This window comes from Sebastes fasciatus, chromosome 15 (genome assembly GCF_043250625.1).
Source record: "Sebastes fasciatus isolate fSebFas1 chromosome 15, fSebFas1.pri, whole genome shotgun sequence".
Taxonomy (NCBI): domain Eukaryota; kingdom Metazoa; phylum Chordata; class Actinopteri; order Perciformes; family Sebastidae; genus Sebastes; species Sebastes fasciatus.
In genome coordinates this window covers 20,121,086-20,143,691 of record NC_133809.1, presented here as the reverse complement: position 1 = coordinate 20,143,691, position 22,606 = coordinate 20,121,086, and the positions used below count along the sequence as shown (strand labels likewise).

Here is a 22,606-nt window from a genome sequence, read left to right as displayed (position 1 = left end):
CTATCATTTATCACTGAATTTCAGCTGCTCTCGGTGCTAAGCCAAAATTTAAAGTAGACAGTTTGGGGACTCACCAGTTGAGAGGATCTTGGCTGGCAGTGTCATATTTCCAGAATGAGATTAAAGTCTATTCCTCCAGTGCTCCGTGTGCACGTAAAAGCAGCAGCACTCTGTGCCATAGTACATTCAGGGTAGTGACCTCTTGGGGATAACCGAGGCCTGCTCTGCCCACAACTGCAAAGGGTGGATTTCACTTGCTAATGAGCCAACCACCACATCTTCCAGCCATTCATCAAAGTCTGCCCTTCGAGCTGCCTGTGTGTGAAGTACATCCCATCATCACAGTAGATTAGGTTTACTCCCACCACCGCTTTAGTCAGCGGGCTTCTGGGTAACCTCTCCTGGACAATGATTAACATTTGGCCAGCTGAATGCACAATTTGCTCATTAAAATCTTATGCGTGGTGTTGGGATTCCTTAAAAAGCACAAGGATACCCTGCAGTGAAAAATTAAGTCACTTCATTAGATTAAGTAGCAATAATGATGACATTTATGACTATTTAGATACAGATTGTTTCTGTTTTTACTCATGCCCACCAGTGTTGACTCTTTAAACTGCTGCAACAGATTACAGTCAGCACTAAATTGTTCTTGCGCCCTATTAGTAATCCAAATACTGTTACCAAGAATTTAATTCATGCTTTCCCTTGCATGCCACTGCTGACAGTGCATTACTACAACCCCTCCCCCCCGTCTAAAATAAACACCTAAGCAAACAATTTCCCTAGTCATCAGCCAGACATTTAACAAGTTTATTGAACACCGATGATACATGGTCTAGAAGGGACATTTCACTCAGACTGAGACATTAAACCCACAACACTGAATCCCTCTTTCGACTGTGATGGAATTGTATCATCTGCTCAAGAAATACTGAAAATAGACAGAATAACTTTAAAAGGCAGCACAAAGAAAAAAAACACTGTTCTTAAGAACAATGCAATTAAGAAAAATAGAAAATGGAGTAAGCAGGAAATTAGGAATACGTGTGCTATTTCTAGTAATATTTCTGCAGCAGACTTGTGTTAAGTATTTACAAGGAGTAGACGCAACAATATAGTACAATCCAGTAGGCCTTTAAAGGGATAGTTTGAGTGTTTTGAAGTGGGGTTGAATGAGGTGCTTATCCATAGTCTGCGTATTACCTACAGTAGATGACGGTCGGTACGCCCTGAGCTTGGAGAAAAAAATAAATAAACCAATATGTTTAAGTGTAGGCTATATTTAGAATATTTTCACCTCTTTACCTTACCGTCAGACAGCCCTTTCCGAAGGGGAACTGAAGCCGTTGTATCCATCTATGCTTTCACCAAAGCCACCAGACTCCATTGAAAAAAAACTGTAATTTTCCCTAGCAGAACACAGGAGTTGCTGGTCAACCGCTGCTTCAACGGTAAAATTACTGTTTTTTTTCTTCTCAATGGAGTCTGGTTGCTTTGGCGAGAGCATACATAACGGCTTCAGTTCCCTGTGGGAGACAGACTGTATAGCTGGCAAAGTAAACCGGCGAAAATATTCTGAATATAGCGTACACTTAAACTGATATTGATTTTTTTAGGTGGGCCTTTCTTTTAGGTGGCTAAAATACGTTTTGCTGCTGGCCCCGTCCACCACAGTACTTTGTTTCCATACTTCTGTCTGCTTCTCAAAGCTGGGGGCGTGCCGACTGTCATCTACTGTAGTACACCGACTATGGATAAGTACCTCATACAACCCCTCTTCACAACACCTGATATATCCCTTTGAATACTACAACTCTAAATACTGTGAAGCCTACGTTATGTCTGTTTGTGGAAATTGTGTAAATGTTTATTCCACGCTTTTCTAAATTTTGCTGTTTGTATGGGATTAAATTACACTGTAGTGTTCCCGATATTTGGTCCCCCCGTCGTATTATAATGAATCCAAGACAACTAAAATATTGTGTCTTCAGTTCAAAGCGTTTCTAAAAAGCTTTAAAACTTTGTCTTTTTACCTTTCTGAGTAACTGGATCTATAAGAACAACATATTTACAGCAGGATAACAAACGATTCATAGCAGTAACTACATGATACTTGCAGATAAAATGAAGGTAATAATCCCTAAAAAAGAAAGAGCAAGAGCAATAAAATTGTCAGTCTTCTTAGATGCATCAGTTTGAAGCACTAGCTTGATCCTTTTGACCTCTGACCTCCTGGGTCACCTTTTTGAAGTAGCGCTCCGCGCGCAGTTCCTCAAAGCAGAATTCAGTGGCGCCGCTGAGCAGCAGCTCTTTACAGTACATGCTCTGCTCCTGTCGTTTTCCTGATTCGGCTTCCTTCTGTTGCTGATGGTGCTCCTGTAGTCTCTTTAGAGGAGTTTCCTCTTTGCAGGGTTTACGTGCTGATAAAACTGTGTTCACTGCTGGGTTGATCTTACAAGGAGTCCTGAGGGGGTAGAGGGAAGATGACAAATCAAATCAAAGAAATCTTACTGACATAAACCGAGAAGGATAAAATCAGATCACAGACTTAACTTGGAAATAAACCATGAAAAGGCCTTCAACTTACATTTGTTTTAATTATTGAATCGTCTGTTCATTATTCTTTCAATTAATTGTATAGTCTATTAAAAATGCCAAAACTAATAACTGTCCCATGACAACAACCCATAATGTGATATAGATTGTTTTCCTGAACATCTTCCTATAAAATTTTTATTTTTATTTAACTTACAATGATATGAAACAGAAAATAGCTGCAAATCATCACAACTGGGAGGTTGTAACAAGAAGTGCTTTAGTGCTAGTCATCAATTTCAAGAATATGTTGCTTCTTATTATCATGACCCTGAATGTGTGATGTAATTGATGTAAAATGTTAAGCAAATTAAAGCAACAAACTGCAGGTAAAAGTTAGATTCTTGTTCGATTTTGTCACTCACATTGTTGGAGGCTGGTCTGACTCCTCAACAAACGGCTGGAAGGCCGGTTTGGGAGGCGGTGGGGCCATAACGGTATGTCCGAATTTGGACTTTTGGGGGATCTGTGGTACACACAACACATTAAATTAACATCACTGGGTTACACTCCACACATTTAAATCAACTAACACCTGCTCGTCTCATACCTTGACATCGCACCATTTTTCGGGATTCTGCTCGTTCTCCTTTGCCCTGGAAGTGGGAGGGGCCACCCAAGACTCCAACTTAGGCTCTGAAGGGCCGGCGCTTTGAGCCTTGTTCTCGTCAAAGACCACCAACCGACTGTTTGAAACATTGCCGAGGACAGGGGCGCCGTGTGACTGCAGGCCTCCAGGAATACCTGTTCACAAAAGCCATCAAAATTAAACACCTTTTTAATGATAACGCTGAAGGTGCTGAAGCTTAAAATTTCACAACAGATTTGTACATTCACATGCTTACTTCTGATTGCAGACCCAACTCTGTTGATGGGGGCGATGGCCTTTTTCTTCCCTCTGCGTCTAAGGTCAGCTAGAAAAACTCTCTCAGGTTGTTTAGGCTCGTCGTCACTATGGTCCTCCTCCACATTCATCATCACTTGTCGGGATACACGTGCCTGCAAAGCCCTATGAAGAACAATATAGAAAATTGTGATTCTGATTATATTTTGCATTTTCACACTACATCCTAAACTTTACTGGATAAATCCCTACTTGTGAAACTGCAGGAGCTTATCATGCGGCTCCGCACACATCTTGAATCCTTCCTGGTAGACCAGGTCTGCTTTGCGACAGTTGCCCTGATTCTCATATTCTTCAGACCAAGCGATGTAGAGGGATGCCTGTCTCACGCCTATTCCCTGCGCCTGCATGTACCTGTAAATGTCCAAGGGCTCCTGGCAGTTCTCTGCCTGTTGACAAACAACACACACGTATGGCAAAAGTTATTACTGCTGCATTAGTTTGTCAAAGTAGCAAAAATGGTCAGGTTAAAATATGACACGTACAAATTTGATCCAGAGTTCAACATAGCGAGAGTCGTCGTGATATTTCTTTTCCTCAGTGAATCTGGTCACGACCCTTTCCAACAGTGTGCCGAGGTTGCTCTCTTTTCCTCCCTGAGGGAAGGTTTGCTCTGTCCACTTAATATACCTGTAAAAGACACAACCGTGTGAGGATTAAAAGTTATACCTCTAGCACATATGAATACACTCTAAGGTTTACATATTTGACTTACCGATCCCAAACGTCAAGTGGATCATCTCCTTCATACATTCGCAGTTCAGACTCAAAGGCCCTGGAGAAACAAAAAGCCACAGAACCTCCATCATCATCATGTTAAAACTGCTGGGAAAAAGTGTTTTCCAGAAATTGTCGTCACCCAATACAGGCGCGATGATTTAAAGATCACCCATACTGTCTCTGCTGGTTGATGGCAGAGCTGAGTCCATCCTCTTTTTGACTGAGCGCCTGATGTAAGACTGATACGTCTCTGCCCCGCCGCAGTGGTTGAATGTTTTCTTTGCTCAGCTCCCACTCCACATCTCCTCCTTCTGCCATTGTGGAAATTAAAACTGGATGCCTACACACCGACAGACCCAGAAACAAATGTTTCAGTTACTTAAAGTGCTCTTATTTATTTCTAAAATCTCTTCTTGCACCTGCTCTGGTCTAGACCGATGATCTTTTCACTGAATATAATTTGTTTAGAAGGCTCACTTCCTCCCACTTCCAATTTTGATAAAAGATTCATCAAGGAAAGATGCCAAATATTCTATGGTTCCATCCTCTCCAGTGTGAATATTTTCTGTTTTATAGAATTGAAAACTGTATATTTTTGGAAGACAAGATATTTGAGGATGTCACCATAGGCTTTTACCGTTTTCTGACATATTACTGTTTGCCACAGCTTCACGTTTTAAACTTTACTCCCCAAGACCTTGGTGTAGACTCCCAGTAGATTCAAAGGTTTGTGAAGTAGCATAATGATTCAAAAGGAGAGGTTTTAGTCTGGCCGGCCTAAAGACTTTTACTGATGTTATGCTTTGACCATTTATCTTGCGTTGTAGCCCTGTCCTTTTACTTTTAGCTTCTCACAGCACTGTTTAATTGTAGACGTATATGTAATAACTAAATGCCATAAACCTCCTGAACTCTGACATCTCCTCTGTCTGAGTTGAACATGTGCAAGGTAAATCTACTGTTACGGACATGTGCAATAACACGTTGGTCACTTTTGTGCAATGTAAATACTGTAAATCTACTGTTACGGATATGTGCAATAACATGCTGATCACTCTGTGCAATAATTAAATGATGCTGTGCAATAATTATATAATTATCTGACAGACACTTTGTGCAATAATCTGGCATCTCATCAATATACATATTGTATTGTTATATTTATATTGCACGGAGGATGGTCTGCAGGACAGATAATGCACACAGTGCACTTTAATAGGCTAAGCTACTGGAGTTACCCTGCACTATACTCATTTTTAACAGTCTCTTCTGCACTATATTCAGTTTTAATAGTTTTCTTCATCTCCTTGTATTTTTATATCTGGTATATTTTTTTGTACTTTGTACTTCTAATTTTTTTACTGCCTTTTTACTAACATGTTTTTGTACTATGGAACTGTGATGCTGGAAACTTGAATTTCCCTCGGGATTAATAACGTTACTATCTATCTATCTATCTATCAATCAATGGGCTCTTTCTCAAGTTGCATGGAGTATTTGTCTCCTGACCTGTTGTGCAGATTTAGTCTTACTGTGTTCACACTACATGCACTGACTTGTGACTTTCACATTATTGTTTTTGTTTATTTATTTTGCAAAATGTAAGACTATACAACATAACAAAAAAATAAATGAATATAAAGTGCAGAAAGAGGCCAAAAAACCCACTGGGCTTATCTGAAGCCTCCACCCAGAGACAAGATTAATATAAAGAAATAATATGACTACATAATAGTGATAACAAACAATTAGGACAAGATATATATAATAACAATAACAATACAGTAAATATATAAAAAAGACAAGTGTGTGTTTAGTGTATGGTTAATCAATAAAGTTACTATCTATCTATTTAATAAATACGATTTGACATCCATCTTAGCTATAGATTAACTAACAAAAGTGACATTAATAACATGTTGTCATCTTACACAACCTCTAACAGTGATGTTTCCAGTATCCTAGCTCACTGAGGTCAGAGAGGTTATTGCTCTACCGTTAATGAGAGTGTGACGTTATGACGTAGTGGAGCTAAAGGGGCTAACACGCCAGCTAACATTAGCCTTAGCTCGATCGTTATTGTCGTTATGGCGCAATATTTAGCGAATTTACCTATCAGATATAAAAACAAAACTGTTTATCTACAAACTACTGTTGTTTCCATACCGTTCACAGCCTTCCTTTGTGTCTCTTTCTGCAGATTATTAACAGCTAACGTTAACACTGTGTTGCTAACGGCAACAACTGAGCTCGGGTGTTTTTGAACAAGGACCGCGAGACGATTTGGAGGAAGCTGATTGGACAAAACCAGAAACGGGAAAACGCAAATTGACCTCACAACGCAACTTCCGGAATGCTTCCTGTTTTGATTAGAGCAAACGTTGAAAGGTTGATAACAGGGCAGCTAGCTGCAGGGATTACTGTTAATAGAGTTTCTTCACACATTTACCCCACAAGAGCAGTCAGTTTATAATCCATGCCTTTCTACACGTGGTCGGCATGGACAACCGTTGTTATTGTTGTGCATCAAAGTTCAGTCTCTTCAAAAAGGAGGTAAGGACCTTTGCTGGCTCATATTTAATCACAAAGCTGTACACATTAAATAACAAATCATTAACGTTGCCATGTCCTCACAGCTGGGATGTAAGAGCTGCGGCCGCTCCTTCTGCTCCAGCTGTTTGACTTTCAGTGCTGTGGTGCCTCGCTGTGGCAACACCCAGCAGAAGGTCTGCAAACAGTGCCATGGTAGTCTAACAAGGTAAAGGTCAAACCATGCAAAAGATTATATAAATGTGATAAGGATTCATTGTCATCATTGTTGCTCATTTTAATTATTTCTTCATTTTTTTAGTGGAGAATCTCCAAACAGTGGTGGAAAATGGTCTCCTCCTGAAAATTACAAAAAGTCAGTATATTCTTTATATATATGTTCTTAATATGCCTGTATATTGTCTTAATATGCCCTTGTACAAAGTATTTCCTTTTATAATTGTAATGTTAATGTAATATAACTTATTATTTTAATGGAGCTTCCCAGCAAAAAGTATTTCACACGTTTGTACCTGTACAACCGGCGTGACTATAAACATCTTGAATCTTGGAAGTTTTAAATCAAGATCTTTTTATTGGGGTTTTGCAGTATATAGCAAAAGTGCATCGCTATTCTGTAACCAAAGAGGTATGACAGGTATGAGTGTGCATTATTAGCAGCTGGCACCAATGCCAACGAATAAACAAGTCAAAACAAAGGATGTATATAATCTATGTATATCAACAATAAAACAATCCCTCCCCAGTCACTGCCAGCACGCCATACGGAAAGCTATCTGTCATGCCAAGGACTTGCGATGAATGATTGAATACTGTGTGATGTAGTCAAGATGCACTTAGTAATCAAGTACTTACAGTATCTGGAATGTTATATGATCAAGTTTTGATGACACGTTAGTCAAACATTGCGGTTTCAATGATATCTAAAGATTATGTTTCTTCTACAGACGGGTTGCTGCATTTGAGGCCAAACAGTCGTCACAGCCTCTAGCACAAGGAAGCAATAGAAACAGTAAAGCAGGCCATCTACCAACCAGAGGCCTGAATAAAGAAGATCAGGCTATTGCTGAAAGACTTCAAAAGCTGAAGGAGGATACTGCACCAAGTAATGAAATTAGATTTTTTTTAGCAGCTACCATTTTGATTTAATCTGACAAATGTGTTAATAATTTTATTGGCAAGAGCATTGTAAACCTTTTTTTTTATATACTTCTTCAGAGTCCATCCCCTCTGAGAAAGAGATTGAGTCTCGCCTTGCTGCTCTGAAAGCTCCCAGCCGGCCAGTGCCTTCTGCAGGAGAGATGGAGGACCGCCTGGCTGTTCTACGGGGTCAGACTCCACCATCTCAAGCTCCTCCACCTGTGAGCTAAACCTCTTCCCACTTGTTTTTAACATCTTGGCCCTTACAATAGGGCTCATTTGCAGCTTAAAGTATTAAATGGTATTTAGAAAGACCTGCATGCTAAATAGTTTGCTATAATTGCTTACCAGTATATGTACCTGTGTGCTCATGTGTCCAGGTGCACCAGCCTCCAGATAACAGGACTCAGATTGAACAAGCCAATGATCTGATTACTCAGATGACAGAGGAAGTTGCCATAGACGACCAGCAATCAAATCCTGAATGCAGTAATTATCCGTCTCATTGATTTCTCCCACGTTCAATTAATAATTAATGATGCGGTCACATCGTAGTCTTACGCAGTCATAATAAATATATCACGACTGCATTCTGACACCAAAAGCTGACTTTAGCTACAAATATGCTCAAACCGATTAATTCCTCTGCAGGTGTAGATGGCCGTATGAATGATCTCAACAAGGGGGAGGGGGGCACATTGGATGAGAATCTGGAGGAGAACCAGGAGGCGGACAAGCCGTTGGAGACTGAGAAGGCCCGTGTCCTGGAGGAGGCCATGGAGGAGCTGAGGAAGGAGCGCCATTCCCAGGATCAGATCCTCCACATGGCCAAGAGGATGGCACAGCTGAAGGGGCAGGACCCAGACAAAGGTACGTCATAGGGCTGCAACTAATGATTATTTTCATAGTTGATTAATCTGTTGATTATTTTATCGATTTATCGATTAGTTGTTTGGTCTAGAAAATGTTAAAAAATGTCGATCAGTGTTTCCAAAAAAACAACGATGGCATCCTCAAATGTCTTGTTTTATCCACAACACAAATATATTCTGTTTACTGTCATAAAGGATTAAAGAAACCCATAAATATTCACATTTAAGATGCTGGAATCAGAATATATTACTTTTTTTTTTCTTAAAAAAATTCTCAAATCGATTAATTGATTATCAAAATAATTGGCGGTTTATTTAATAGTTGACAACTAATCGATTAATTGTTGCGACTCTAGTACGTCACACACAAAGATCTTGGTGTACCATTTTATTAATCTTATTGGTTAATGTACAAACTGATTAAATGCATAGACTGTAACTTTAAAAGGGTATAAATGGGTTCATTCTATACTGTAGCAAATCTGTCTGTGGATGAATCGGACTGAAAAAGTAGTATATATATACTTTTACATCAGAGAGTCAGAAAATATGACAAGAGCTCTAACTGTAGACATTGTCGCGATGGCAGAAATGTGAATGTGATTATTTGTCATGTCACTTCTAGTTACTATGGAGGACTTCCAGCATCCTGACAGTGATGAGGAGACCGAGGAAGAATCTGTGATGAGAGTGTTAAAACAGGTCTGCGGCTTAAAGATCATACTGTAATGGAGATTATATTATATTTTACATGATGAACTCGGTACTGCTGAGTGCATGTCACTAATCTGGACCAGTTTGAGTGGCCACAAGGGGCTGCTATTTTGCCATTTTCATAATTTGTAATGTGAATTGGAGGACATGTTTTGAGATTCCTGTATTTCTGTCCCAGCTGTCTGAAGAGGCTGCGTTGGATGAGGCCAGTGGCTACAACATACCTTTAGAACACAGTGGACCAACGAACATAGAAAAGAAAAAATCTTCTAAGACACCGGTACTAAACAAAAACCAGAATACAAATTCCTATAATTTTCAAGCTTTTAGAGAGAACAACATTTAATCCATTGCTGATCTGATGTATTTTTTTAAGGCTCCAGCACCCAAGAGTAGGATTTCACCGGCTGCTGTTCCACATCAGCCATCAGACAGTGACGAGGAGGAGTTTCCATGGTGCTGCATCTGTAACCATGACGCCACTATTCGCTGTCACACCTGTGATGGAGACCTATACTGCAACCGCTGCTTCAGGTAGCTTAACATACATTATAAAGAGCGCAATAATAATTCTGGCCTCCAAGTTGAGCATGGAAATCTTCGCTCCGATGCCCAAGAAAGATGTCTGTGATTTGGAATGCATACCTAACCCAGATAGATCGTAGCCAGGCCTTTGCCATACTGTTGAGCAGCATGAACATAAAGTATTTATTGCGATGAATTATCAATCCACTCTCCATTGTGTCCCCAGGGAAGGCCATGATAAATATGACAGGAAGGAGCATCGCACCGCTAACTACACTGCGCCAAAGAAGAAGAGGAAGACATAGCGCGACTTCGCTGTAGATGTTTGCCTTATCAGGCTCTGGTCAGTCATCACTGTTAGGCTTGTACTTTTAGACTTAAGTGACCTATTATTGTTAATAAAACAGTGTCTGAGAAGATTTAAAAACTACCTGTTATGTAAATCAAGCCAGAACCCCTAACTTTAACCCCAGCTTATCTTATCCAATCAGGCTATAAACATGCGTCTGTGTAGACCACAGAATGAGCAGCATCTTCTTTCTGTAATTGCTAACAGGGATGTAAATGAACTGAAAAACAATGGGTAACATTTATGGCAAAGCAAAGCCTAAAAAAAATAGACACACACTTTAATGTAATGCAATATGTATAATATGAAAAACATAGTTCCTATGTTATCTGTAATGCTATTTTAGCAAAACTGCACAGCCAACAAGTTTTAAACTGTCCAACCGATAAGAAGCTTGAAGTGTTTTTCTTATGTCACTTGTCCTACTTCCCAAAGGCAACAAAGGCTCAGCTCAGACGCACTTTGCACTTGTCATCGTTTGATTATTATAAAAAAAAAAAAAAGATTGACAGCACATAAAGCAGAAAGCAGCCACATCACGAGCTCATCTGGGATAATGTGCAATCCCAGACTGCTGTCAGCTCTGGACTGAAGAAGTACAGAGGAGTCAGTATAAAAGGATTACTGAGGGCTTTGTTTTCTTTTGTCAGGCACCGCAGTCGCTCTTGTAATATACGTTTGGCTGCGAGTGTGACATGAGCGTTGCCTTTATCGTCCTTGTGTGTAATTCCATTATAAAGGATGCAAAAGTGTCACATCTTTTTAGTTATGTTTTTAACACTAACGCCTTTTTTATCACTGATATCCTCACTTGACAAAAATGTCCCAGGCTGGCGGACCTGGTCTGAGGTGTAGTCTTACAGTATGGATGAACTCTGTGTCAGAGACACAAGAGTGGAAGTAGGGGGGGAGGGGGGGTGACAAAGCAAATTACTATAATGGAGCCGAAAGACCCTCTCCCTGCGTATGACAGAGAGAATGCCAGAGTGCAGTTTCATCAGTGTGCATTACTGTCAAGCTAACAGAGGAGAAACCATAATTACACTTTCCTCTGGGGGGCTCGCTCCATTAAGGTTTGTACAGAGGCCCGTTACCGTGTTTGGCTTGTCTGGCCATGTCATGCACGCACCACAGACAGGAAATGGATGAGGATAATGGATGCATACTTAATGGACCTTCCTGCTGCTGATTTCACTGTGTTTACTCCTAGACTTGACATGCCAACGTTTCCTTTGTTTCCATCGCCCTGTTGAAAGATTTAGAAAACAGAAGCTTGTATTTCTGGGAATGATGTGCTGACAGCCGCTCTACAGTAAAGTCTACACAGTTGTCTCTGGACAGTAGGACATACTCGTTCTTATATGGAAAATATGTGTTTTAAGAGCTGTAAAGAGTAATTGTGGTAACAGGATAGCATTCAAATTGATGAGTGTAATGGAGATGTCAATATTTGTTTGTATGTGTGGAATGAATAATACCTGATGACACCAGACTGTTGGTATGTAAACCCTTTTGATAATTCATGAACAGCCTTGTCTTGAAAATGTTAAATTTTATTTCGACATACAACACTGTTATCAGAACAAAAATACTTATGTACATAAATAGGCAACCGAAAATGTACAGTCTTACACAAAAAAAAAGCAGTCCGTCTGAGTAATAGTCAGTACAACTTTTATCACATGTGCATTATTGGTATGTTTATGGGAGACAAAATGTTATAGCAGTCCATAAATTAAAATGAAATAATAATAATAAAAAAAATCCCATTCAAAACCCGACTGCTCTGTTATTAAGACTGATGCTGACCCAGAAAGGGGGGGGGGGGGCAGAGAGTCCCACTGACATGTTACAGTTAACGCGAGGGAGATGGGACGATAAGAGGCTCCACATTGTCTCAATTCTTTATTTGACCTATAATTACTTCTTCAAGGGACCTGACATTTTGCGTAGACCCTTTATCCTGTAGAGCAGCCCGTTGATAAAATCCTGAGGGGAAGATGAAGAAAACATAGTTTTGCATGTTACCTTTACAGACTAGACACAACCATAGAAACTCTGTTAAATATTGAAATCATTATATGCTTGTGTGTAGTTTCATATATGTCGTTTTTTGTCTCACCTCTTTTGGCTTTCCGCATTCCTGCAACAGCTCCTAACAAAGAAAACAAACACAAATAGGCTCAAGAACAACATTGGACATTGCTTTTTCAGTGTAAACATTGCAACATTGGATTCCAGCAAAGGGCTTGTTAAGCTATTAACCCACATAGCAAATAGGTAGGTATGTACCCAGGTGTCAAGGTGTTGAAATGTTTTAACTCTTTGGCCTGAAGCTTGTACTCGGGTTGTCTTTTGTTTGAAGAACTGCACTCCTTGGTACCAGTTCCATGAAGCAATAAATTACTAAAATAACTAGAAATGCAATGTGAATATTGGCTAAACATGTCATTGTTTCTAAGTTTAATCTCACCTGCAGACGGGTTCTCTGCCCTTCGTCTGTCAGCTCCAGGAGCTCATCTATGTCAATCTCTAACTCTGGAATCTCCTCCTCCTGTGAAAAAACAGAGAGAAATAAACGTTAAAGGCAATATTCCTCTAATACTATATTGCCCACACTTGTATTTCTACATGCTACGAAAGCTCTTGCAACCACTGTATAATGTGGACTTCTTGCCCTCCTTTCACCCGCAGTAGTTAGACTGTCCACGCCACTGAGCAGAGTCATTCAGAAGGAAAAGAAAGCGTAAGATGTAATGCAACATGGCAGGGATTTCATAGCAGCACAGTATCTGTTAAAATGTCACGTTTTAAAGAGTTGCCACCATACTTTTATCGGTAGGTGATCACCAGAGTTAATAGTGTTGATTGTACGAATTAAAAATAATAAACACTGGTTTTCTTCCTTAATATTTTCTCATAACAATCATATGAGTGATGATGTGCTGCACACACAAGCAACGCTGCAGAGCACTGAGGCATGAAGGCAAAAAGGCTCCAGGGGGCCGTACTTGCCACATGACACCATCAGATTTCATGGATGGTTTACCCAGCTAGCATTTAGCTGAGCCATTACTGAGAGATTATTTCCAGTTAAAATGTTCTCTGAAGGATATATTCATCTCTGCTAGGTTGTCCCACATTGTGAGTTGAAATACAAACCCAAGGGCAGCATTCACTGTAATATATGAACCGGATGTCTTACTAAATCCATACAAACCCATTTTTCTAAGATGTTAAACAATGGTTGGCAGCACATTAAACGATTAATGCCAACCTCATGTAAAGATTGTAAAAAAAAAAAAAGGGCAGTCTCCAGTTTTAAAAAGCAAAATAATCAATTCATATCACAAGCTGTTATCCACACCGTCTAACTACTATTTTCAGAGGGAATGAACGGTGCTCACTGGAGGAACCCTGAGATATCTAGAGTCAGCAGGTGTACACTCATTTTTTGACAAGTGGGACCTCTTTTTAAAAGGAATATTTTCCGGTTGGGGAGTTTTCATGGCTGGTGTGGATGGGGCTCGCACAGCTTTCTGGATGAGGAGAGAGCTAATCAATGTGGAAGTGCTGAGTGGTGGAATAGATGGGCCCACCTTCACAATCCCCTGTGCCCCCCTCTAATTGATACATGCTGCCAGTTTGAACCCCGTGTGATTCTGCTGATGTCTGCAGGACACATTTCTTTTTATTTTTTAAAGTCCATGCTGTACATTTATGTGCTGTGTGGGCTTTGCTTTACCAGTTCTACTGTGTTAGGCGGTGGCTGTTTGTGTTGTCCTGCAATTGGTTAGGCCAAATACTGTTTGGTGTAAATGAAATAGTCTGGTATAGTCTAAGTATATAAGCAATATTGAAGTCAGACTTACTATAAACACTTAAATTGACCTGTTGCATAAAGCTTCCCTATGTGTGACTAATGTAAGTCTGACTTAGATAGCCTGTCACGCAATGCATTATGGGTGAAATAAGACATTTCAAAGAAGAGAAAAAAACAGGGATGCAATATCAACGTCACAACAACAAGTAGGGAGAAAATGACAGAGAAGGTAAACAGCATAAATCCAATTGTATCAAATAAAGATGTTCAGAAACAATTCAAGAATATGGTCCAAGAATCCAAACAATTATGGGTAAACAATTGAAATAGTTCGCTAAAAAAAATAGCCTAATGGATAAATAGTTGTAATAGATGGCTAAAATCAGCAAAAAGTAATGGATAAATAGTTGTAATAGATAAAATTAGCAAAAAGTAATGGATAAACAGTTGTAATAATTAGCTAAAAGTAATGGATAAATAGATTTTAAAAAATAGATAATTTTATAGATAATTTTATCTATAACAACTAGTTGTTATAGATAAAATTAGCTAAAAATAATGGATAAATAGTTGTTATAGATAAAATTAGCAAAACGTAATGGATAAATAGTTGTAATAGATAGTTCAAATTACCTAAAAGTAATGGATAAACAGTTGTAATAATTAGCTAAACGTAATGGATAAATAATTGTAATAGATAGCTAAAATTAGAGAAAACTTTTTTAATTAGCACTAACTTCAAGTTTTAGTCAGTCAATATTTATGCAACAGATTTAAGGTTTAATAAGACTAGTCTAACCTGACAAAATAAGACCAGTCTAAGACAAAGACTAGTCTCAAACTGAGTTTATGCAACTGGCCCAGATTTCTTTTAATTATTGCCCTGTTTAACACTCACTGCTCATGCTGTGTAGGTTTTGATTTTTGCAGTAATCCATTGTTTTCTTTTTTCCTTGCATGCAGCTTTAGCTTGCCATCTACACCCTGCAAGTAGTCCAGAGCTAACATGATGCTAGAGCAGCCTGCCTAATGAATGTGAGTAGTTATTTCAAATGATGTTTCTGCAGTCAAATTAAGTATATCCTCTTTACCTTTTTGGCATCCAACTATACATTTGGGGGGTAACCAAATGTGTTATAATAGATGTTAGCTTTGGTTGATCTAAGCAGTACTTATTTGCACTGAACAAGGATTAATAATATATTCCCATGAATTGCATGGAACTTTAAATGGCTATAATCAGTAAGTAAAGGACAATATATATTGTCCAGCAGGACCATGCAGAGCGCCACTGAATATCAATGAGAGGAACATTGAAGAGTTTCGATGACCCTCCCAGTAACTTTTCAGTATTTAATTTTGTTCTCAGTCGCAATTTTCCGCTTGTTGAGAGTTACCTTCACTGTCAGAGGAAAACAGCATTTTAATGAGGCCTCTGGGCAGAAATGTCTCATCAGCACTTTTTGAAGTTTAAAAGCAGTGGACTGAAGCTAAAATGAGTTTTGGCACTAATATTGGAATTCATGAATATCCAAGTGGTTCGCGGAGGATTGCAGTTTTAGACGGGCGATAGAGATGCAGTCTGGATAAGCAGTTCGATTTTGTTGAGATCAGATGACCTCCGTTTGAGTTTGTTACTCATAATCAGTAAAGTTTCCTCATTATTATGAGGTGAACTGTTTTTTCCTGTCACGACTTTCAGTTAGTAGCAGCATGATCATTTAAATGTTTTGATCCTTTTAAAAAAAAAAAAAAAAAATTATTTATTCTATTCATACAATTACTTGTATTTCTTTGTCTGTTTGATTTGGTCCTTTTTCAGAGAAACAGTTACTTTGTTTTATGGTAGTGCAATATAAATGAAGTTTACTAAAATTGCCCTAAAGATAATGGTACTGATCGATCAGTCAGCCCATGCAACGCTTTCGATCGGAGGGAGATTTCTGACCTATTACCAAGACTATCATCAAATTGAGTATTGATATTCATCGCCAATATTTCCTAATGATTTTGGTGAACCCCCCTGACTCGTCATCAATGGCAACCCTTAGGTCAAAAATTGCCCTTGACCTTTGCAAGGTATATTGGAAACTAGACTGAAGCCAGAGTTTCCATGGATATTCATGGATGATGAGGACCATGAGTGTCCACCACAGGACAAAATTTAGATTGCAAAGTCCAATACAAAATCTATTGAGCAGGTTATCATAATATCTATCCTTCTCAGGGCATCTAAGCTCCTCAGTAGATGACTCGTAGTGATTGTGGTGACCCACTGACCTTTACTCTTATCACCTCCAGCAGGCCACAGTTTCCACTAAGTGCATATTTTATTATCAAGAAGTTTACTGAACACACTCATGCTCCCCAATGAAAGGATCTCAATCCATTTACTCATAACTTGTCCTCCCTTAGGCCGACTCATCAACTTTTGAAACAAGACACCTAAAAGTCATATTATCATGAAATTTGCAGTAGATATTCGTAATACGTGGAAGGCGAATGCTTTTGAATTTGGTGATTCAGTGATCTGTTGTGTTGTTCCATGTTTGCTTGTTTGTTTGGTTTTACTCCTCTTCAATATTGTGGTTGTAATGAGGCAGCTATCAGCGTGTTAGGCTTTCACCCTGTTACTATTGAGAGCAATATTTTTACATTTGGGGACATATTTGTACACTTAATGTGAAGCCACACCCAGCAGGCAGTTAGCTTAGCTTAGCTTAGAATAGCCAGGCGTACTGTTTCCCCGTTTCCTGTCTTTATGCTGAGCTAAGCTAACGAGCTGCTGGATGTAGCTTCATATTGAACATACAGATATGAGAGTCGTCAATTTTCTCATCTAACTCTCAACCAGAGAGCTAATAAGTGTATTTTCCAAAAAGTGGAACTATTCCTTTAAAGGTTTTTGTTAACAACTAGAGTCCTGTAGTTTCTACATGTTCTTTACATGTAAGTAAGTGTTAAGTGAATGGTATTCACTGATCTCACACACTTTAATAGGTTACTCTATCAAAAGTTAGGCATAAATACAAGCCAAGTATACCTTTCTGTAGGCCTATAAGGCAAGAATACTTAATTATACTTTTCCTAAGTATATCTCGATCAAAAGATTAAGTACAAGTAGCAGGCCTATAAGCCAAGTATATTAAACTTTTCTGTATACTTGTCAGTATGAGCCAAGTATACTTAGACTTTTCTGTATACTTGTCAGTATGAGCCAAGTATATTAAACTTTTCTGTATACTTGTCAGTATGAGCCAAGTATACTAAAACTTTTCTGTATACTTGTCCGTATGAGCCAAGTATACTTAGACTATTCTGTATCCTTGTCAGTATGAGCCAAGTATACTTTTGTTAAGTATATCTCTGATAAGCACATAAAAAGTAAACTGAAAGTATACTCTCTTATTTTAAGTTTAAAATAAGTATACTAATATATAAGTATACTTGAATAAACTTATTTTTGGTAAGGGTGATGTTGGAAAATACTGCAACAAAACATCTGCGTTTGCTATGATAATGTAAAGGAAACCATGCCCAGGAAATCCAGCTGTTTGGAGAAGATGCCAGTGCGCGTTTAACTTATCAGACACTTCCCTTTTCCTGCCGGAGGCACGAGCTGCGCACAGATCAAAATATTCATTAACTTCACTGAGTTATGGCACAGTTTAAAGAGGGAGAACAGGGTGTAAAGATACAAATCCTGTTGTCCAATTATATAAGAGCTGGCCAATTTCTAAATACAAATTATTATGGGATTAATCTTAGTCTACAATACATCAAGTCTGAACTGTGGACATTTCTATTACTGTCCTGCAGTCTATTAATTTAAAATAAAGAAGCCATTCACTGAAAAGTCCTCATAGTTTAGTGTCAGTGGGGAAAACTGATCTGGGTTACTATAAACATTGTTCACCACTATCTGAGAGCTGTTTATCACACCTTTTTTTTAGTTTATCATTGCTCAAAAAGGTGTGAAGTTTGCAGACGAAGGCGGCCACTCCAGACCAAGGCAGCACTTGTATGAATTAGAGATGCAGCTAAATAATTCAGGTGGTGACACAGGGGACTGATGGTAAATGCTTCCACGCGGAAGACTCTGAGAACCAACAGAGTAACCTTCCCCCGAGCCCATGCAAAATTCATTGCAATGGCCAGTGCACATGGACGAGCCACGACTAATTCCATACAAGTGGCTAATGCAAATATCCAAACTATCTAGCCCAACTAGAAAGTAAAGCATTCATTTTCATATAGCAAGGACGTAGACTATTATTAGGAAATTGTATAGAGGAGGAACTTCTGTTAACTTGAATTCATGACGTCAGGCCCTATCATGATTGAATCAAAGGCATTTTCTTTTGCTATCTTTCATCATCTCAATCAATCATACTGAGATCCAATCATTCAGCTTGCTGGGGAACATGCACATCCACCATCTCTGTGTGATGTGCATTTATCCCTGTATTAGATTATGTTAGAACCAGAGCATGAGAGGCCAAGTACTGCAAACGTGAAATAATAAAAGTCTGTTTCTGGGACGAGATCAAAAGAGTATACAGAGAAAGACTTCAGATCTGTTTTCGCATGTCCTGGTTTCCGCTAATGTAATTTATTCCACCCTCGGCTTTACAAGAATATTATCATATATTACCACAGGAAGAAGGCCTGGGGTGTAAATGGAATAAAGCACATACAACAAGTATTGGGATGAGAAATAGAGTAGCAGCTGTGACTAACCAGGCTTAACCCTTATAATCTACTAGTCTAGTGTGGCTAGATGTCTATTGGTAGATTTGCTGTAAACCTCAATGTCAGCCAGCCAGTCAGATAGATGTGGATGCATGCTTACATTCATTAGTATACGCCATATACAAAGGGCTCCGTGGGAGTGTAATAAGGGGATGCCAGACAGAGTGATCACCTGCAGCCGAGGGGCCTCTGTGTGGTTCGAGAATTAAACGAGAAACAGTTTGTCTCCGGCATTAAAACGAAGGCGGCGTTCTGTCATCTGATCTGCATCGTCATGAGGAAGCTCATGCTCCTTAACAGACACCCCTAATTCCACTGTGCCATGCTGCCTCATGTGGGCGATGAGACATCTGTTGCCATGGTTTCCCCTCCGAGAATGCCAAACAAATCAATATGGAGCCTCTGACATAATTGGATTGTATCCCACCGAGTTATGGAGGTTGTGTTGCTGCGTGTATCCCCTGCACATATTAAAAATGACCATCTATGCAATGAGGCCATTAATTAGGCACGCTATGGAAATAATGAGCACACATTTCCACATTGCATCTCTTGTTTTTTACCTAACAAATGCACTGTGTTAATATAAACTGCATATCTTGAAGGGTTTTGAAAAAAAAAAACTACTTTTTTCTGCATATTTATTCATACAGCAAGTTTCTCTATTATCTTATCACTGTCATCATTAATCTTCATCCATATAGGGGTGATCTAAGTATGCAGTTTCTATCATGCATAGCTATTGAGTGACCACAAGAATGTGTCTGAGAGACAGGACACACACACAGACACTAAAATGAGGACATCATTTCCTGGATGCCACCATAATAGCAGGACACAAATACAAAATTTAGAGTGCATTTCAAAATAAAAACACCTTCTCTATCCCTGTCCTTAGCTTTTATTTTGTAATACTTTTTTATTACTTTATCACAGAGTTACAGGGATACTGTTCCTCTGCTTCTAATGTTACTGATCCTAGAATCTATTCAACTTCACACTGTGAGAAACCAACTTGGAACACCTTAATCGTAGGTTGGCATATGTCGAGGTTGCAATCTGCTTGCAAATGCTTCCTAATGACTTAAATCAGACATCATATCTTGGAGATATAATCTTATCTCTATGGTAGAACACCATTGAGCACGCCTCACAGCTGATACTGCAGTCAGGTTGATGACACATGAGAGCTTGTGTGCCAAAAATTGCAGCTACTTGCCTCCCACTCCTCTTTTATGTTGCTGTAATATCTCCTACATGATGGATAGCCCACCACAGAGCAGCTCAGTGCCTGTCTTGCTCCTTTCCCTCACTTCGTCCTCAGTGTGCATCTGAGTGTGTGTGTGTGTGTGTGTGTGTCTGTGTGAGCCAGCCCTGCCCTACCTCGCAGTCAAACAGCAGGTGCAGCTGCCCATCGATCCACTCCTCGATATCCAGCCTCCTCTGCAGGTCCTTGCGGTTGTATTTGACCGTCAGCTTGCCCAGCTTGCGGTGCGCCGGCTCCTCCGTTTTGTCCGCCGACTGGAACATCACCCTGGACTGGGTGCTGGGCTCTGACGCCATGGCTGCCACGGCCTCGGGAGAACCGTGGAAACGCACAACCGAGCTCACACACACACACTCACACACACACACACACACTCACACAGAGACAGACAGACCCACAAGCTCTGACACGTTGGTTGTGAACACACTGCTCTGTCTCTGTCTACTGGGCTGCTGTTCCCACGCGTATCTCCTGTTATCTTGCTGAGTGTTCGTGTTCTCCCTCTCTATAACGCCAGTTCTCTGCCTGTCCTCTCCTCTCCTCTCTCTCTCTCTCTCTAAAGCTCACTGTCTTGCTCTCCTTCCCTCCTCCTTTTGCAACACCCACTGGCTGCACTATCAGGAGGATGGTAATGAGATATGCTTCCGTGCGTGAGTCTGTGCATGCATTTGTGTGTGCATGCACTTTAAAAGGGTGTGTGCTTGCTTTTTGCTCTTTCTCTGTGTTATAGCAGGTGGGGAGAGCATAGTTCAATTGCAGCGATAAAAGCTGGAGAAAGGGTGAGCCACTGTAATCAAGTTAGGAATACTACTCTGGCTGAAAATATGCCAACAAGTGTTAGTGACATCACAAAATATAGAAATATGTATGTTCTTTTATCCCAGATCATATGATTTGTAGATATACCTATCATCAGAAACATCTATGTACCAACACATCAGCTGTATTTTCCTAATATTCACTCGGTAAGAGTATCTAAAGTAGGGCTCTTGTGTCCGCAAACACTTCCAACAATAGCTGGGTCCCCCTGACAGGTGAGCCAGGGTTCCTCTAGTGTGATAGCTGCCTTGCCCTTTATAACAGGCATTATCAGGTGTACGTTTAATAAGCCTTGAAGTCAAATTGGCATCCTCAGTTACGCACCTGTAAATAATGGATGAACAAGGAGAGCACTATTTATGGCTGTTTAGAAGTCAAATGTCAAATAAAAGTCTCGAAACCATCCAATGTTTGCGAAGTCAAATATCAACAGCAGCACATAAACCCCAAGGTCAAAAATTCATAGTTGTACTTCTCGGTGCCAAATTATTACAGTCGAGACAACCGAGACAATGAGCTGCAGAGTTTCCACGGATCCTATTACGATATGAATAATGGGGTTCAGTTTTTTGTTTTGGCAGGGACCATCAATCAGCCGTAGCTGCGCGCGTTCACCCACTGATGCACCGTCTGTTACAAACACTGAATTATTGAGTGCCTCTCGCAGCTCACCTTTCCAGGCAAACAAATTCATTCATCTCGTCTTATGCTACTTGGTTCTGCACCGTCGGCTTGTGTAAAAAAAAGGGGGACGTACACCGGAGAGACCCGTGTGAGGCCTTCTCACCTCGGACCCGGCCGGGTGAAGCGTTAGTCTAGGTGGAAGAGGTTGAAGCAGGGGCTGGAAATGAGGTTGACCTCTTCTGTTTTATCTTCACAGCTGGATGAAGATGTAACATCTCATTGGCAGGAAGCTGTAGACTTTATGGATGCTACCTTTATTTTTCCCAAAATCAGTTATCCTCTTGCTAAATTTACCTGCAATTATGATTCAGACTAAATCACGGAAACAATTTGAGCGACCACTTCCTGCTTCCTCCAGTCTTAAGTTGTGGATAACTTCATGACTCATCGCATACTGTAATTGGATGACGCAATGCATGAATCATCAGTATCACTACGATTGCGAAAAGACGATCGGGGGGGTCCTGTGAGTTTAAGTCATAAGATGTGTTAATGATTATACTGTGTGTGAGAAAACAATCTGCCAAAAAGCACGTTTTATAATGCTTTGAGAAAGAATAATAAAGTGTTCACCCTCAGCTGCTTCCTCAGCTGTAGGTGGGATCATACTGCCACCTTCTGGGTTGAAGAATTTAATGAATTTATGGATTTGAACGATGAAGTCAAGGACACAGGAAGCTGTAAATCTTCATTTAAAACACCTTTACTGATGCTTTCTTGTCTGACCGCTTGACATATTTGTTTGTAAGACGCAGCTCATATTACCACCACATTTTGTGTTTCTTTTTATTCTTGTTTTGTTTGTGCCGTATTTCTATTGATTTGTATTTGACTGATGGCTTTATGACTTTTTATTCTGTTCTTTTTATATGTGTGATTGTATTTTATG

General features: G+C 39.7%; 3 protein-coding genes across 4 annotated transcripts; 1 reads left to right on the top strand and 2 right to left on the bottom strand.

The window, feature by feature from the left end:
- Positions 1-799: 799 nt before the first annotated feature.
- Positions 800-6,496, bottom strand: bub1bb (BUB1 mitotic checkpoint serine/threonine kinase Bb). Its single transcript, XM_074659897.1, has 9 exons — positions 6,389-6,496; positions 4,398-4,562; positions 4,218-4,277; positions 3,988-4,132; positions 3,695-3,891; positions 3,444-3,607; positions 3,149-3,342; positions 2,964-3,064; positions 800-2,467 (listed from the first exon to the last, which is right to left on the bottom strand). Exons 2-9 carry the CDS (start codon positions 4,538-4,540, stop codon positions 2,194-2,196), a joined length of 1,278 nt encoding a protein of 425 aa, XP_074515998.1. The 5' UTR covers positions 4,541-4,562; positions 6,389-6,496; the 3' UTR covers positions 800-2,193.
- An 80-nt stretch (positions 6,497-6,576) lies between these two features.
- On the top strand, positions 6,577-15,354 carry zfyve19 (zinc finger, FYVE domain containing 19). 2 transcript variants are annotated; one of them, XM_074659899.1, is made up of 12 exons: positions 6,577-6,775; positions 6,859-6,980; positions 7,074-7,127; positions 7,720-7,877; positions 7,991-8,133; positions 8,293-8,401; positions 8,564-8,782; positions 9,410-9,486; positions 9,677-9,778; positions 9,875-10,032; positions 10,250-10,366; positions 15,159-15,354. In XM_074659899.1, exons 1-11 carry the CDS (start codon positions 6,722-6,724, stop codon positions 10,326-10,328), a joined length of 1,275 nt encoding a protein of 424 aa, XP_074516000.1. In that variant the 5' UTR covers positions 6,577-6,721; the 3' UTR covers positions 10,329-10,366; positions 15,159-15,354. The 2 variants fall into 2 exon arrangements, with proteins under 2 accessions (XP_074516000.1, XP_074515999.1); XM_074659898.1 differs by lacking the exon at positions 15,159-15,354 and having other exon boundaries at positions 10,250-12,976.
- On the bottom strand, positions 12,030-20,711 carry ppp1r14d (protein phosphatase 1 regulatory inhibitor subunit 14D). The gene is made up of 4 exons (XM_074659900.1): positions 20,331-20,711; positions 12,846-12,926; positions 12,495-12,527; positions 12,030-12,361 (listed from the first exon to the last, which is right to left on the bottom strand). The coding sequence occupies exons 1-4, from the start codon at positions 20,508-20,510 to the stop codon at positions 12,293-12,295; spliced, it is 363 nt and encodes a 120-aa protein (XP_074516001.1). The 5' UTR covers positions 20,511-20,711; the 3' UTR covers positions 12,030-12,292.
- Between the last annotated feature and the right edge of the window lie 1,895 nt (positions 20,712-22,606).

What these genes read in the sequence shown, in the direction of transcription:
- bub1bb (XM_074659897.1), bottom strand. Translation starts at nt 4,540, where the DNA reads ATGGCAGAAGGAGGAGATGTGGAGTGGGAGCTGAGCAAAGAAAACATT. An exon ending in CCACTTGACGTTTGGGATCG is followed by an intron (nt 4,133 to 4,217) that starts GTAAGTCAAATA and finishes TGTCTTTTACAG; the next exon opens with GTATATTAAGTGGACAGAGC. An exon ending in AAAAATGGTGCGATGTCAAG is followed by an intron (nt 3,065 to 3,148) that starts GTATGAGACGAG and finishes TGTGTACCACAG; the next exon opens with ATCCCCCAAAAGTCCAAATT.
- zfyve19 (XM_074659899.1), top strand. Translation starts at nt 6,722, where the DNA reads ATGGACAACCGTTGTTATTGTTGTGCATCAAAGTTCAGTCTCTTCAAA. An exon ending in TGCCATGGTAGTCTAACAAG is followed by an intron (nt 6,981 to 7,073) that starts GTAAAGGTCAAA and finishes TCATTTTTTTAG; the next exon opens with TGGAGAATCTCCAAACAGTG. An exon ending in GAAGGAGGATACTGCACCAA is followed by an intron (nt 7,878 to 7,990) that starts GTAATGAAATTA and finishes ATACTTCTTCAG; the next exon opens with AGTCCATCCCCTCTGAGAAA.
- ppp1r14d (XM_074659900.1), bottom strand. Translation starts at nt 20,510, where the DNA reads ATGGCGTCAGAGCCCAGCACCCAGTCCAGGGTGATGTTCCAGTCGGCG. An exon ending in GGCAGAGAACCCGTCTGCAG is followed by an intron (nt 12,528 to 12,845) that starts GTGAGATTAAAC and finishes TTTCTTTGTTAG; the next exon opens with GAGCTGTTGCAGGAATGCGG. An exon ending in AATGCGGAAAGCCAAAAGAG is followed by an intron (nt 12,362 to 12,494) that starts GTGAGACAAAAA and finishes TCTTCCCCTCAG; the next exon opens with GATTTTATCAACGGGCTGCT.